This window comes from Saccoglossus kowalevskii, chromosome 18 (genome assembly GCF_978046115.1).
Source record: "Saccoglossus kowalevskii chromosome 18, keSacKowa6.1, whole genome shotgun sequence".
NCBI classification, from domain to species: domain Eukaryota; kingdom Metazoa; phylum Hemichordata; class Enteropneusta; family Harrimaniidae; genus Saccoglossus; species Saccoglossus kowalevskii.
In genome coordinates this window covers 15,420,430-15,437,631 of record NC_140658.1, presented here as the reverse complement: position 1 = coordinate 15,437,631, position 17,202 = coordinate 15,420,430, and the positions used below count along the sequence as shown (strand labels likewise).

General features: G+C 38.3%; 1 protein-coding gene and 1 pseudogene across 1 annotated transcript; both read left to right on the top strand.

Annotated features, from left to right (window-relative positions):
- Positions 1-3,045: 3,045 nt before the first annotated feature.
- LOC102804667 (neo-calmodulin-like) lies at positions 3,046-8,690 on the top strand. The gene is made up of 3 exons (XM_085493195.1): positions 3,046-3,117; positions 7,687-7,986; positions 8,440-8,690. Exons 1-3 carry the CDS (start codon positions 3,114-3,116, stop codon positions 8,658-8,660), a joined length of 525 nt encoding a protein of 174 aa, XP_085349321.1. The 5' UTR covers positions 3,046-3,113; the 3' UTR covers positions 8,661-8,690.
- A 6,017-nt stretch (positions 8,691-14,707) lies between these two features.
- On the top strand, positions 14,708-17,019 carry LOC146731614 (neo-calmodulin pseudogene; annotated as a pseudogene).
- The last annotated feature ends 183 nt before the right edge of the window (positions 17,020-17,202 follow it).

Genomic DNA, 17,202 nt, shown 5'->3' with positions numbered 1-17,202 from the left:
TTAGTGCCCATGCTGCATTTCGGGGTGGAAGAATAAAATAATGCACGGGTTCAGCTGACATGGGTATATTTAAAAAAAAATGTTCCAGCTTGTCAAATTCACAATTTGATCACGTGTCAGCCAAATTATTAAAACAGCCAACATATTGAAAATTTAAAGATTAAGCATATATTTCATATGTGTTTGTGTGTCAATGTTTAATAAAGATTTTTGACGACTGTAGTGCAAACATACATTCCTCGCAAACCTGAAGACAATTTGACGGAGCGTCCAGTCGAATAATAACCAGCGAGAGGTACCACTATACAGGGCACAGCACTTTAAACATCGAGACGGGACGCAATTAAGAGAACGAGCACAAACTAATAATGGTCATACAAACAAAAACAGTACATCAAACTGGCGGGAAATTTGATGAGCGAGTATTTAACAACATTATAATTCATGGTGCTAAGCAAATGAACAAACTATTTTTACGGTGAATGTATGCGTTGGAATTCAATTGCTTCGCTGTATAAGAGCGAATTCAGTAAGCACGTTTACTAACAATGTACACATCGAACCCTGCAATTAAGTTCTCATTCGTCGATCTATGAGTTTACCAAACTATGGTAGAAAAGTAAATACATTGGTTGCAGTAGCACTTAACTCTGCATTGCCGACAACGTACGTTCTGCATGATTAATTGCATTCATTGCTACAGCATCTGACCTTATAAAGCTGAACTTCCCTACATCGCCACGTGATACTAATATAAATCAGTAAGTTAATTATCGAGCCCCTGATTCCGGTTCATGCCCGGCGTTAAGGCAGAAAATCTTAGCACGTAGCGAGTTTCGGAGTTTCGCTCCCGACTTTCTGTTTTGAGGACGAATTCTGTAGCGTGAACGCCACTAATATCACAAATTGTCATTGCCTCAAACTTTTTGTCTGAAATGTTCGCACATCCTTCTTATTTATAATCACCAATATATTGGAAGGGAATAAATAAATAATATATTTAAACATGTTTAAATTGATACTTCGAATAATTACTATTGAAAAACGACAAACAAATATATTTTATCCTGAAAAACTGTCTGTGTTGACTTCGATATGCATTACTAACTTCATATTTTGTTGAGTTGAATTTAAATTTTTTGAAGTGAAAAAAAACATGTTTTTACTGAAACAATTGTTTTTTTCCGAGGCGAGCGAAGTGAAGTAACTCGTACGCCGTGATATACCTTTTCCACAAGTAAAATGACGAATAACAATGGAAGAAATAAGTATTGACGATAAACACAGTCAGGACTACCAGACTACCCCCACAGTGCAATGATTAACTGTTTTAGTGCTGTTTGTTTTCCCTGTGATTTAGTTAGTTTGCTATTGAACCATAAATTGTACAAAATTATTGCCTTCATGGCTTCCAAATAAGTAACACCATTTTCCCTGCTCTAGAAAATGGCGTGAGTATTTCTTATTAATCACCAATACGTACAATGTTGAACTCTGTCTTTATGTATCAAACTAGTTCTCAGGGTGGAATTTATTCATTCCAACACTGTTGAACTTTGCAAATACGCACAAGTAGGTTTTTTTATGGCGTGTTTTTGATCTCGCCCACTTGATATGTTTGTTTTTTTTGTTTGTTTTTTTTTAGCTGATAAAAACGGCATAAATTAACTTTGTTATTTTCATGTGAAGTGTTTTCTCATTTTGTAAATTGAATCTGTGTCTCAAAACAGTTTTCTATAAATTGTGACAGCAACCTTCTATTCTCGCAAATGTAACAAAAAGAAAAAAACAATCAAAATGTCATTCGTAATCGTATGGAAACTAGTCTGAGAATGAGGATAAGTAAGAATGCGACTGAAATGTCATAGAGACGATGTAAAATTAGTACGTTTAGTCTGATGTAGTATAGAGTACGTCGTGAAACAGTACACGATGAACCGAACATAATGTACACATATACCGACAGGTCAAAATGCTGTAAAAAATATATTTTATTTTATAGCAATTCATTTTAATATAAAAATTACTGATTCTGAAGCAAAATCGTTACAATTGAAAGTTTTTCAAATTCAATATTATAATCATTTATCATATCATTACAAGGGCTGGTTCAATCTATTTACCGGACACTGGCGTCGAATAGTTTCTTAAAACATTTGTGTTAGTATTTCGTTATTTCCATATTAATTTAATATTCTGGAAAGCCGCAAAAAATAGAAATAGTCAATAGAACACATGGTAGTCGAGTAAACAGACCAAGCAAGATAACGTGTGTGGATATAACGGTATTTTTGTCTCAACTGTGTTAATTTGCCCTGACTTAGGGTGATTGGGAATTTATTTATTGCCCAACTAGGTGCATGAAAATGATTTCAACACCACATAATTTATCAGGTGTTGGTACGAGTAATGATCGTGATTAATGACTGCACTCGGTAGAATGTAGGCATACTTCCAAAATCAATCAAAATGTATTTGTCGGCTTGACCCCTACTTGTGATTTCTATCAGAAGAGCGCATTGGATTGTGGGAAATAAATGTTTATCAACACAAATGTCGAACCTGCGCGGCGCGACGACCACCGCCCTATAACGTTGTTTTAATGAACACCCAATCCGTTGAGATCCAGTAAAAAGTCGGTTGCTAGGTAAAAACCTCGTGGCTTTAATTAGATTAGCATGCGCTAATATGATTGAATACTATAACTAACAAAGACTTGTCTCGGGATGGGATGATAACTGTTTTATTTATTTACCGATATAATCAATTTTTAAGTTTAATAGTGTAATACAATTTCACATGTACTTATCTATTATATTCACTTGTGGTATTTATTTATTCACATAAATTGTAAAACAAAGGAAACAAACAAAACAAAGGAGGCAGAAAGATTCGGTTTTCACGTGATAAGCTTGCGTATCATGCTTACAAAACACTATAATAACAGACTACTGTTTGAGAGGTTAAAGGTCATATAATGATTACCTGACTGGTACGACACGCATCCTTTAGACTATTAATCGTCACAGACCACCTACATTTATTGATCGGCTCCATATTCATAGCAGCAAAGTAGCGATTATTCCCATTCGAAACGTTGAAATCCGCTGAAAATGAGTAAGTTTCATTTATTTATTTATAAAGTTTAGCCTTGAAGCTTACAAAAAAAATGTCGACAGTACAGCCTATTTACAACTAACAAAAATCTTTCCTTCCTTGGGCAATGGTTTGCGGCGTTTAAATAACATGTTGGTTATATTATACTAAAAAATCTGCACCAATAGATTGTCAACGTAAGTCAGTGTCATGCTTTACTCAGCCACATAAACTAGCTGAGACTATATGACGGGACAGCATGGCCATTATATCGTCAAATGAATATGTTGCCCCGTTGTCAAACAGGCACGATGTAAAACATCTTATTGTTCCCCCAAAGGAACATGACTCCCGGTCAGGGTCCTTGGACTACCTCGCTTCAATATCGAGTCTGTGGTACACTCCCCCGGGGTACATGGGTGCATTTTGATGTTCAACATAAACCTTGAAATTAGATTAGATTAGGAAATGGTCACGATGAAGATATGGACGATGGGTAACAACAAACGCTGATCACGGGTATTGATCACCTGATTATTTCAAGTGAGAGTTTCTTGGAAATTAGATTAATTATTTTAATTAATTAATCATCTTTTGTTGAGTAAGTAAGCATTTGTTGAGTAAGTAAGCAACCTATATACTACATCATTTCCCCATCTGGTATTTATGGAAACAATACAGGATATGTTGTCGTCGCAATAGTCAGGCTTGCTGGCAAACGTGGAAATACCCGCCCGTCTCCACTCAGGAAATATTATCGGTCAAACTATACGAGCCGGGAAGTCCCCTTATTCCCTCCCCCAGTGGGCGATGTTTTCGTTCGATATCGCCCAATGGTTGAAAAAAGGGGAAATCCCGGTTCGTACTTTTGAGTTCGCGGTATTTACCCTCGAATCACAATTCGTGTGATGTCCGTATAGACTAGTGGGTGTTACGAATAAATCCTGGTTTGCGTGCGATAAACGACCGCGTCATGTTCTCATTGAAGTGGAATGTTTTATAATACTTTTGCAATAACTTGATATTCAAAAACTCCGTAAGGGTATTTTGTTTCGAAATACTTTCAGAACAGGGTATTTTTGCAACTACTTAAGATTTTCGGCGTTTTTTCAGCTCCTCGTGGTGATACAAAGCGCCTAGTTGGAAATTAAAAGACCTACAAGCGATTTTCGAGTCACTAGTCGCAGATACGTTTTATTGACACCTGGAAATGTACGTGTGTGTTTAATTTACTAGTAAATCTAAAGAAAATACACTTGCTGGGTTAAAATGTCAATAAAACGGGGTCATATTAATAAATCAACAACATAATGTTGTGATGTGATTATACGCTGCGACCCGAGGGATTGATTTTCCTCCGCCATGGAAATGTTGGTGTGAATGGGGGCTGGTAATTTGTTATGACCGATTATCTAAAGCGGAATTCACGACGTGTGGCAACCTGTGTATTTGTAATCTGGTGATATTTGGCGTAGTGTCAAAAACTCGCGTTCACTGAATCGTGCAATATAGCGTGTAACCGTAGACCCTCTTTTAGAGGGTCTATGGTTTAATCAATGTTTGCGCTTGCAATTGAATTCCGGCGTTGAGCGGTATCGTCGAACTTTGGAACATTCAAAAGAAAGGTTTTTGACAAATACTACGACTGATTATACATTAACTGTAGTTTGATCAACGTTTTTGGAGACGTTTTCGCTTCATTTCGCCAAATAATGATTTTTTCCTGCGATTAGATATATAACTTTTCACACAAAAAAAGTATTTTTGTATGCGTGATTTTTGGGAAAGATTTTGACTGAGAAACACTATAGTCAGACATACAACAAGAAGACCGGCTGCTCCGAGACTAGAGGTAACGATAGTAGCAGAACAAGCTACGACTACGACTACCACGTACATAGAAATGCCCGCTTACTCGTTGTGATAGTTTATAAACACTGAAAACACATGGGCCCTACAGTGTCATTCCATTCCTTCTTTGATCGATCGATCAAATATGGGTTTCTAAATGGCAGAATGTACTTATTGAAGTACTAAATAGGCTGTAAACCCAGGAGTCGAACTCTCCATCCCACGGGGCTGGCCGGGTGTCACGCAGCCGTTCAAATATGTTACTGCCCGGACACCGTAGCTTTTATTGCCGTAATTAGGTAGCGCCCTCAATGTTCAGTATATGCAAAATGAATCACCTGCGTTCTGTCATATTGTGGAGCATAAACATAATTGTACAGTTTTTATTGAAATTTATGTCACTGTTTTTCAAATTTATACCTGCCACAAATAATGACTGTTCATAGCCAAAGGGAACACATACATGTATCCACCTAATCAACATCCAAGCACAAGTTATTCATTTACTATTTGCTCCAAAGCCAAATGTTTTCTAGTCAACTGTTATTATATGAAAGCAATTTAAATTTTTCAGTCTGATCATTGACAGCACACGTGCAGACTTTTGCCGTTGTATCACCTGTCCAATCGTTGGAAAGGAATTACACCTGTGCAAATGAAGCACATGTCACTATAGCAACCAGGCAAAACAAATTCTCAAAGTCATGCTGGTGTGGATTTTTCAACTTTTGATTTTCACTGTATTTTAAATGTTACTCTTATTTCCTTATTTCAGTTAACAAAATAATTTATCAAAATTAGATATATAAAATAATATCAAATTCTAATGTTTTGTGTTTGTGAATGATTGTGATCAAATACATTGCTGTACTATCAGGGGGAAAATCTTCTCTTCTAGGGTCTCCACACGTGTCAGGGGGGAATATCGTCTTGTTCCTCTATCGCGTCCCTTGAGGTATGGGATCGGGAAAGTCACTTAAGCTTTACAGTCAAATAGACGCACACAACAAAATACGTTTCAACTCTCGTCTTAGTCGGTCAGTCGAGCACTCTATAAGACACAGCACCCTGGGGAAAAGTCCCCAAGACTATCCCAAGGCTGACCCAAGACTCTCTCTAGACTACGTCAAGACTCGCCCCAAGACTCTCTAAGACTGGACTGCGTCTGTCGTGGTGTACTTGCCAAGACCAACTAAAACAACTTTATTCATATTCAAAACCTTGACCAATTACAAACTTGAAGAAGTAAAAAGACTCTAGGGCGTAACCTTCAATCATAAAGCCAATCACACTAAGTACTGAACACGTCATATCTTTTGATTAATCATTCACTACATTAATAACTGCGAATATCAAACTGTCAGAAATAGTAGTCCGGATGGTGACGGTTATCTCGTAATTAGTTCCAAATCACTGAGTCGAGTTCCGTCCAGAACCTCAAATGGGCCGAAACGATGACAGACATAACATAGCCATTTGCTAGTAATCAGCTAATTAAGTCGATTAACAGATACGTGCAAATAATTCCATCATAGTACTATATTTGTTTACGCGAAGATATGAAATACAGAATAAAGTAACCTTAGATGCGAAATACAGTGACACTCAAAAGTTGAAAAATATGCGCCACAAGAGCATGACTTGGGAAAGCTCAGGATATATTTGGTTACATGGTTGCCTTGGTAACATAAGAGATTAAATTAGTTAAGCGGCAATTACACAACCACTGACGAGTTTTTGGCTTTGGAGCAAATACTAAAAAATAACATGTTTTTATTTAACAACTTTTCCCTAATTAGATTTCGATACATTTAGTGGTAAGTTCAGCACGAATTGTAAATAAAATAACTTTTGTGATACCAGATGAACAGAGATATAATATGCTAATGAATTTTATCAATATCTGGACATCTACAAAAAAAGAAGATACAGTTTGCATGCAAAAATCATAACTACACGTCGCGTGACTTGACATATCACCATGTGTCACTCGGTCGCATCAACATCCGGGTGTATTGGGCTCAGTATTACCTCAGGCGGAAATTGAATGGCCGTCGATGTCTCCCGTCATAACGTCGATTATTCCTCGGATCTGTGTAACTAAACCATGACATTGGAACTGTGAATTTGATAACGGGGGGGGGGGAGAATGAATCCACAGAGACCTGACGATCTAATTGTGTGGAACCACTGTGTCCCAGTACCGTATCCTTATCCTAGAATTATAGAATTAAAACCATGTAATGTGAAGCAAGCATATGTCATTAAACCCCAAACCCCCCAAATTAATAATACTTGCTTCCGGTCGGTCTGCCTGCACGATACTACACCCAAGGGAGGAAACAAAACATCAGGCTGCACAAATGTTTTTAGCTGCCGAAAATCATACCTCAAAATAGAAAATTTGTTGTCCAACCCAGTTACGAATGCTGATAAAACACTGGGCTATTGGAAATTGTCGACCGAGAAAATATAAATCATATATTTTCCCAAGTTTCCACGCATTTTTTAGGAAACTTGACCATTTCTATTCTTCGTTATACCAGACTTCAAGTTACTAGTATGTAAAGCCCTCAAACGACAGGAATGCAAATGTTTTCGGTGTGAGGGCGCTCTACGCGTGCGCAGTTTGGTATATGCAGGAAGAAAAGAAATGATCATATTTCGTCATAAATGCGTCTAAGGTATATTGTCATGTATTGCAGTCCCTTTAAATTACATTTTTTTTATTATCTGCAGGTGTAACGCAGCAGCAGACGTCCGACGGTATGGCCCACAGTAAGGTAAAAGCTGTATTCAATCAATTCGACTTAGACGGTGATGGCGTTATCACAATTAAGGAACTAACTGAAGGATTGAAAAGGATGAACATCGCGTCAACGCCTGAAGAGGTTTATATGTTTATGAGGGAGGTGGATCTTGACGGCGATGGAAAGATAGATTTCAACGAGTTCACTATATATTACGTTGGTAAGCAACAGCAGAAACTGAAACAACAGACAGCGACCGAGTGTTTGTTTGGGAAGGAAGGGGGAAAATGTAAGTATTCCGTCTTCAAACTTGAGTCACGTAGTCGCAGTGCCTGTAATCGTATGCGTCTGTAACCAGAAAAAAATAATGGATCTACAAGTACACGCAACGAAACGTATTAATATGCAAATATAATATGTGCCGGCTTGTGGTGACCTGGAAATAGTATGAGGTTATTACGAGAATACCGCAAAGTATGCACGGAGGCAATACGGTGACCGTATTGATTGACGCGTGGCGGAGGTTGATGCGTCCCCGTACTGCCTCAGTGCATACTTTGCAATAACTCGTGATAACCTTATTATTATACATCTTGCGTTGTACGAACGTTTGAGTTCAGTTACAGGATTCTATTTATATTCGATTTGTGTCGAGAGCCACGATGAGTTAATGTTTGAGTTAACCGTTGAGAACGCTTTCCACTCAACGAATTGCATTTACTTAGTTATGCCATTGTTCTAGGTCCGTCCGTTACTGAGCTCCGTACTCGATTTGCTGAGCTAGACGCAGACGGAAACGGATTCATTACCCTAGATGAACTCAAAGCGGCGCTAATCAATAAGAAGGGGAGCTGCACTGACGAGGAAGTGTACAAGTTGATGAGGGAGGCGGACGAGGACGGCGATGGCAAAATCAGCTTTGACGAGTATGTCGTGACAATGGCCAAAACACACTGGAACTGATTGTTACCACTAATTCTTGAACTGATTTTGATTGCATAGTTTAGTTTAGTTTAGTTTAGTCTAGTCTAGTCTAATCTAGTTTAGTCTAGTCTAGTCTAGTCTAGTCTAGTCTAGTCTAGTCTAGTCTAGTCTAGTCTAGTCTAGTCTAGTCTAGTCTAGTCTAGTCTAGTCTAGTTTAGTTTACTTTAGTTTACTTTAGTTTACTTTAGTTTACTTTAGTTTACTTTAGTTTACTTTAGTTTACTTTAGTTTACTTTAGTTTGGATAAGAAATGAATTTCAAAATTAAAAAATAATAATGTGCATTGGCATGTCCTATTCAGCTTCAAACTTATCGGTTTTAACACTTCACAATATTGTTTTGTTTTATCGCACGCGACTTAGCTTATTATGATTCGCGCCCTCTAGCGACATGGTGTTTCGGTGAGGTAAAATGACGCAGATGATGACGTCTACGTAATGCGATTCAAATAGACATCTCTGGGTATGAAGTCGTTTTATGTTCTTTATTGATGAACGACATCATACAAACTAAACAATATCGACTCCGTCCGTGAACGGCGTTCAGTACACTCAATTAGGTCACAGCTTTGCGTCCCTTTAAGGGTACGACTTATACAAATAGTGCTTACCGTAGTGCATACAATATTGCTTCATGTAATATTTTATAACGTCGTCAAGCTCTAGTAAGACCACGCCGTATTACAGTTCATTAATCATACCCTTTTACGACATATTAAACCTTTTTACAAAACAAAATACTGAATACTGTTGTCACTACATATACTTGTATAATTTCTTTTTTCTGTATTACTTTTGTTAAGTTTTTGAAGCAAAAACACATTCTATTTTAAATTACTAAAAATATGTATTCATTCACACGCCAGATAGATATAAATCGTTTTCCATGAATAGATCTGCGTGTTTATGTTCAGTGTTAGAACGCTCCCGCAGGTGTCGCCCGGATACAATGACGCCAGCCATGTCTGGGAGAATGTACCTTGATGTACCTTGTAAATACATGTCTACAGTTCAACGTAAAACAAAGGAAACAAACAAAACAAAGGAGGCAGAAAGATTCGGTTTTCACGTGATAAGCTTGCGTATCATGCTTACAAAACACTATAATAACAGACTACTGTTTGAGAGGTTAAAGGTCATATAATGATTACCTGACTGGTACGACACGCATCCTTTAGACTATTAATCGTCACCGACCACCTACATTTATTGATCGGCTCAATATTCATAGCAGCAAAGTAGCGATTATTCCCATTCGAAACGTTGAAATCCGCTGAAAATGAGTAAGTTTCATTTATTTATTTATATATTCATATTTTAACATCGGTGTTTATAATAATGTCTCAGTCGGGAACCTATTGTAGACGTGTTATAGATGCGTCAGAAGAGAACAAAAGGGTAGTCAAAGCGACTGTCACGCGTACGGTGGCACGTTGTTCTGGATTTGTGTTTCACCGAACGCCGCTAGTATCGATGATTTAGGGTGCACCACCACTAACAAGTCAGGGACAGTCCACTATATATATATATATATATATATATATATATATATATATATATATATATATATATATATATATATATATATATATATATATATATAATATTTCTGTGCTTCTGTTTAATGTGCGGGTCACCTGCAATGTATTTGACACTAGTTGTATACGTCGCTATGGCACACGGCATATCGAACATATTAAATCAAAGTTCCCCGCAGTGATGAGGTATTCGTTAGCTCACCAAAGATAAGGATGATCCTGTTAGAGTCTATAGAGCAGGTTTTGAACTTTGGTCTACCAGTCATGATAAGACCGTTGCTACAACGACTACACTGCCAGTGACTGATACATAATAATCTATAGCTTTTCCGTAAAACCAAACGCCTGTAAAGTTTAGCCTTGAAGCTTACAAAAAAAAAATGTCGACAGTACAGCTTATTTACAACTAACAAAAATCTTTCCTTATTTGGGCAATGGTTTGCGGCATTTAAATAACATGTTGGTTATATTATACTAAAAAATCTGCACCAATAGATTGTCAACGTAAGTCAGTGCCATGCTTTACTCAGCCACATAAACTAGCTGAGACTATATGACGGGACAGCATGGCCATTATATCGTCAAATGAATATGTTGCCCCGTTGTCAAACAGGCACGATGTAAAACATCTGATTGTTCCCCCAAAGGAACATGACTCCCGGTCAGGGTCCTTGGACTACCTCGCTTCAATATCGAGTCTGTGGTACACTCCCCCGGGGTACATGGGTGCATTTTGATGTAAAACATAAACCTTGAAATTAGATTAGGAAATGGTCACGATGAAGATATGGACGATGGGTAACAACAAACGGTGATCACGGGTATTGATCACCTGATTATTTCAAGTGGGAGTTTCTTGGATATTAGATTAATTATTTTAATTAATTAATTAATTAATTAATCATCTTTTGTTGAGTAAGTAAGCATTTGTTGAGTAAGTAAGCAACCTATATACTACATCATTTCCCCATCTGGTATTTATGGAAACAATACAGGATATGTTGTCGTCGCAATAGTCGGGCTTGCTGGCAAACGTGGAAATACCCGCCCGTCTCCACTCAGGAAATATTATCGGTCAAACTATACGAGCCGGGAAGTCCCCTTATTCCCTCCCCCAGTGGGCGATGTATTCGTTCGATATCGCCCAATGGTTGAAAAAAGGGGAAATCCCGGTTCGCACTTTTGAGTTCGCGGTATTTACCCTCGAATCACAATTCGTGTGATGTCCGTATAGACTAGTGGGTGTTACGAATAAATCCTGGTTTGCGTGCGATAAACGACCGCGTCATGTTCTCATTGAAGTGGAATGTTTTATAATACTTTTGCAATAACTTGATATTCAAAAACTCCGTAAGGGTATTTTGTTTCGAAATACTTTCAGAACAGGGTATTTTTGCAACTACTTAAGATTTTCGGCGTTTTTTCAGCTCCTCGTGGTGATACAAAGCGCCTAGTTGGAAATTAAAAGACCTACAAGCGATGTTCGAGTCACTAGTCGCAGATACGTTTTATTGACACCTGGAAATGTACGTGTGTGTTTAATTTACTAGTAAATCTAAAAAAATACACTTGCTGGGTTAAAATGTCAATAAAACGGGGTCATATTAATAAATCAACAACATAATGTTGTAATGTGATTATACGCTGCGACCCGAGGGATTGATTTTCCTCCGCCATGGAAATGTTGGTGTGAATGGGGGCTGGTAATTTGTTATGACCGATTATCTAAAGCGGAATTCACGACGTGTGGCAACCTGTGTATTTGTAATCTGGTGATATTTGGCGTAGTGCCGAAAGCTCGCGTTCACTGAATCGTGCAATATAGCGTGTAACCGTAGACCCTATTTTAGAGGGTCTATGGTTTAATCAATGTTTGCGCTTGCAATTGAATTCCGGCGTTGAGCGGTATCGTCGAACTTTGGAACATTCAAAAGAAAGGTTTTTGACAAAGACTACGACTGATTATACATTAACTGTAGTGTGATCAAGTTTTTTGGAGACGTTTTCGCTTCATTTCGCCAAATAATGATTTTTTCCTGCGATTAGATATATAACTTTTCACACAAAAAAAAATATTTTTGTATGCGTGATTTTTGGGAAAGATTTTGACTGAGAAACACTATAGTCAGACATACAACAAGAAGACCGGCTGCTCCGAGACTAGAGGTAACGATAGTAGCAGAACAAGCTACGACTACGACTACCACGTACATAGAAATGCCCGCTTACTCGTTGTGATAGTTTATAAACACTGAAAACACATGGGCCCTACAGTGTCATTCCATTCCTTCTTTGATCGATCGATCAAATATGGGTTTCTAAATGGCAGAATGTACTTATTGAAGTACTAAATAGGCTGTAAACCCAGGAGTCGAACTCTCCATCCCACGGGGCTGGCCGGGTGTCACGCAGCCGTTCAAATATGTTACTGCCCGGACACCGTAGCTTTTATTGCCGTAATTAGGTAGCGCCCTCAATGTTCAGTATATGCAAAATGAATCACCTGCGTTCTGTCATATTGTGGAGCATAAACATAATTGTACAGTTTTTATTGAAATTTATGTCACTGTTTTTCAAATTTATACCTGCCACAAATAATGACTGTTCATAGCCAAAGGGAACACATACATGTATCCACCTAATCAACATCCAAGCACAAGTTATTCATTCACTATTTGCTCCAAAGCCAAATGTTTTCTAGTCAACTGTTATTATATGAAAGCAATTTAAATTTTTCAGTCTGATCAATGACAGCACACGTGCAGACTTTTGCCGTTGTATCACCTGTCCAATCGTTGGAAAGGAATTACACCTGTGCAAATGAAGCACATGTCACTATAGCAACCAGGCAAAACAAATTCTCAAAGTCATGCTGGTGTGGATTTTTCAACTTTTGATTTTCACTGTATTTTAAACGTTACTCTTATTTCCTTATTTCAGTTAACAATATAATTTATCAAAATTAGATATATAAAAAAATATCAAATTCTAATGTTTTGTGTTTGTGAATGATTGTGATCAAATACATTGCTGTACTATCAGGGGGGAAATCTTCTCCTCCAGGGTCTCCACACGTGTCAGGGGGGAATATCGTCTTGTTTATCTATCGCGTCCCTTGAGGTATGGGATCGGGAAAGTCACTTAAGCTTTACAGTCAAATAGACGCACACAACAAAATACGTTTCAACTCTCGTCTTAGTCGGTCAGTCGAGCACTCTATAAGACACAGCGCCCTGGGGAAAAGTCCCCAAGACTATCCCAAGGCTGACCCAAGACTCTCTCTAGACTACGTCAAGACTCGCCCCAAGACTCTCTAAGACTGGACTGCGTCTGTCGGGGTGTACTTGCCAAGACCAACTAAAACAACTTTATTCATATTCAAAACCTTGACCAATTACAAACTTGAAAAAGTAAAAAGACTCTAGGGCGTAACCTTCAATCATAAAGCCAATAACACTGAGTACTGAACACGTCATATTTTTTGATTAATCGTTCACTACATTAATAACTGCGAATATCAAACTGTCAGAAATAGTAGTCCGGATGGCGACGGTTATCTCGTAATTAGTTCCAAATCACTGAGTCGAGTTCCGTCCAGAACCTCAAATGGGCCGAAACGATGACAGACATAACATAGCCATTTGCTAGTAATCAGCTAATTAAGTCGATTAACAGATACGTGCAAATAATTCCATCATAGTACTATCAGGGGGAAAATCTTCTCTCTCGGGGTCTCCACACTTGCCAGGGGGGAATCTCGTCTCGTCTCGTCTCTCTATCTCGTCCCCTTGAGGTACGGGATCGGGAAAGTCACTTTAACTTTACAGTCAAATAAGACACACACAACGAAATACGTTTCAGCTCTCGTTTTAGTCGATCTTTTGGAGCACTCTATAAGACACAGCGCCCTGGGGAAAAGTCCCCAAGACTCTCATAAGGCTGAACCAAGACTCGCCCAAGACTGGACTGCCTCAAGGCTCGCCCCTGGACTGGACTCTCGACTGCACTGTCTCTCTACTGCGTCTATCGTGCTGTGTTTGTCAAGACCAACTCAAACTCTCTTTATTCATTTTCAAAACTCTAACCAATTACAAAACAGTAAAAAGACTCTAGGGCGTAACCTTCAATCATAAAGCCAATCATACTAAGTACTGAATACGTCATATCTTTTGATTAATCGTTCACTACATTAATAACTATGGATGTAAACTGTCAGAATGAGTAGTCTAAAAAGCGGTGGTTATCTGATAATTAGTTCCAAATCACTGAGCCAAGTTCCGTCCAAAACTTCAAATAGACCTAAACGATGACAGACATAACACAGCAATTCGCTCGTAATCAACTAATTAAGTCGGTCAAGAGATACGCGAAAACAAATTCATGACAGTACTATATTTGTTTACGCGAAGATATGAAATACAGAATAAAGTAACCTTTAGATGCGAAATACAGTGACACTCAAAAGTTGAAAAATATGCGCCACAAGAGCATGACTTGGGAAAGCTCAGGATATATTTGGTTACATGGTTGCCTTGGTAACATAAGAGATTAAATTAGTTAAGCGGCAATTACACAACCACTGACGAGTTTTTGGCTTTGGAGCAAATACTAAAAAATAACATGTTTTTATTTAACAACTTTTCCCTAATTAGATTTCGATACATTTAGTGGTAAGTTCAGCACGAATTGTAAATAAAATAACTTTTGTGATACCAGATGAACAGAGATATAATATGCTAATGAATTTTATCAACATCTGGACATCTACAAAAAAAGAAGATACAGTTTGCATGCAAAAATCATAACTACACGTCGCGTGACTTGACATATCACCATGTGTCACTCGGTCGCATCAACATCCGGGTGTATTGGGCTCAGTATTACTTCAGGCGGAAATTGAATGGCCGTCGAGGTCTCCCGTCATAACGTCGATTATTCCTCGGATCTGTGTAACTAAACCATGACATTGGAACTGTGAATTTGATAACGGGGGGGGGGAGAATGAATCCACAGAGACCTGACGATCTAATTGTGTGGAACCACTGTGTCCCAGTACCGTATCCTTATCCTAGAATTATAGAATTAAAACCATCTAATGTGAAGCAAGCATATGTCATTAAACCCCAAACCCCCCAAATCAATAATACTTGCTTCCGGTCGGTCTGCCAGCACGATACTACTCCCAAGGGAGGAAACAAAACATCAGGCTGCACAAATGTTTTTAGCTGCCGAAAATCATACCTCAAAATAGAAAATTTGTTGTCCAACCCAGTTACGAATGCTGATAAAACACTGGGCTATTGGAAATTGTCGACCGAGAACATATAAATCATATATTTTCCCAAGTTTCCACGCATTTTTGAGGAAACTTGACCATTTCTATTCTTCGTTATACCAGACTTCAAGTTACTAGTATGTAAAGCCCTCAAACGACAGGAATGCAAATGTTTTCTGTGTGAGGGCGCTCTACGCGTGCGCAGTTTGGTATATGCAGGAAGAAAAGAAATGATCATATTTCGTCATAAATGCGTCTAAGGTATATTGTCATATATTGCAGTCCCTTTAAATGACATTTTTTTTTTATTATCTGCAGGTGTAACGCAGCAGCAGACGTCCGACGGTATGGCCCACAGTAAGGTAAAAGCTGTATTCAATCAATTCGACTTAGACGGTGATGGCGTTATCACAATCAAGGAACTAACAGAAGGATTGAAAAGGATGAACATCGCGTCAACGCCTGAAGAGGTTTATATGTTTATGAGGGAGGTGGATCTTGACGGCGATGGAAAGATAGATTTCAACGAGTTCACTATATACTACGTTGGTAAGCAACAGCAGAAACTGAAACAACAGACAGCGACCGATTGTTTGTTTGGGAAGGAAGGGGGAAAATGTAAGTATTCCGTCTTCAAACTTGAGTCACGTAGTCGCAGTGCCTGTAATCGTATGCGTCTGTAACCAGAAAAAAATAATGGATCTACAAGTACACGCGACGAAACGTATTAATATGCAAATATAATATGTGCCGGCTTGTGGTGACCTGGAAATAGTATGAGGTTATTACGAGAATACCGCAAAGTATGCACAGAGGCAATACGGTGACCGTATTGATTGACGCGTGGCGGAGGTTGATGCGTCCCCGTACTGCCTCAGTGCATACTTTGCAATAACTCGTGATAACCTTATTATTATACATCTTGCGTTGTACGAACGTTTGCGTTCAGTTACAGGATTCTATTTATATTCGATTTGTGTCGAGAGCCACGATGAGTTAATGTTTGAGTTAACCGTTGAGAACGCTTTCCACTCAACGAATTGCATTTACTTAGTTATGCCATTGTTCTAGGTCCGTCCGTTACTGAGCTCCGTACTCGATTTGCTGAGCTAGACGCAGACGGAAACGGATTCATTACCCTAGATGAACTCAAAGCGGCGCTAATCAATAAGAAGGGGAGCTGCACTGACGAGGAAGTGTACAAGTTGATGAGGGAGGCGGACGAGGACGGCGATGGCAAAATCAGCTTTGACGAGTATGTCGTGACGATGGCCAAAACACACTGGAACTGACTTTTACCACTAATTCTTGAACAATTCGTTAATTAGACATCCGTCCGCCGAGTAATTGATTTTGATTACATAGTTTAGTTTAGTTTAGTTTAGTTTAGTTTAGTTTAGTTTAGTTTAGTTTAGTTTAGTTTAGTTTAGTTTAGTTTAGTTTAGTTTAGTTTAGTTTAGTTTAGTTTAGTTTAGTTAACTTTACTTTACTTTACCTTACTTTAGTTTGGATAAGAAATGAATTTCAAAATATAAAAATAACAAGTAACCTGTAGAATGCTGTGTAGGTAATATTTTTATATTGATTTTTGCTGCATTTGCAGCAAATAGTTACCAAACAATGAGAAATCTATTGGATTGAATATACCTCTCAGGTGGCTTCACATGCATAGTTCAAGCCTGCCTAACCGGTGCTTATACCAGGATTTA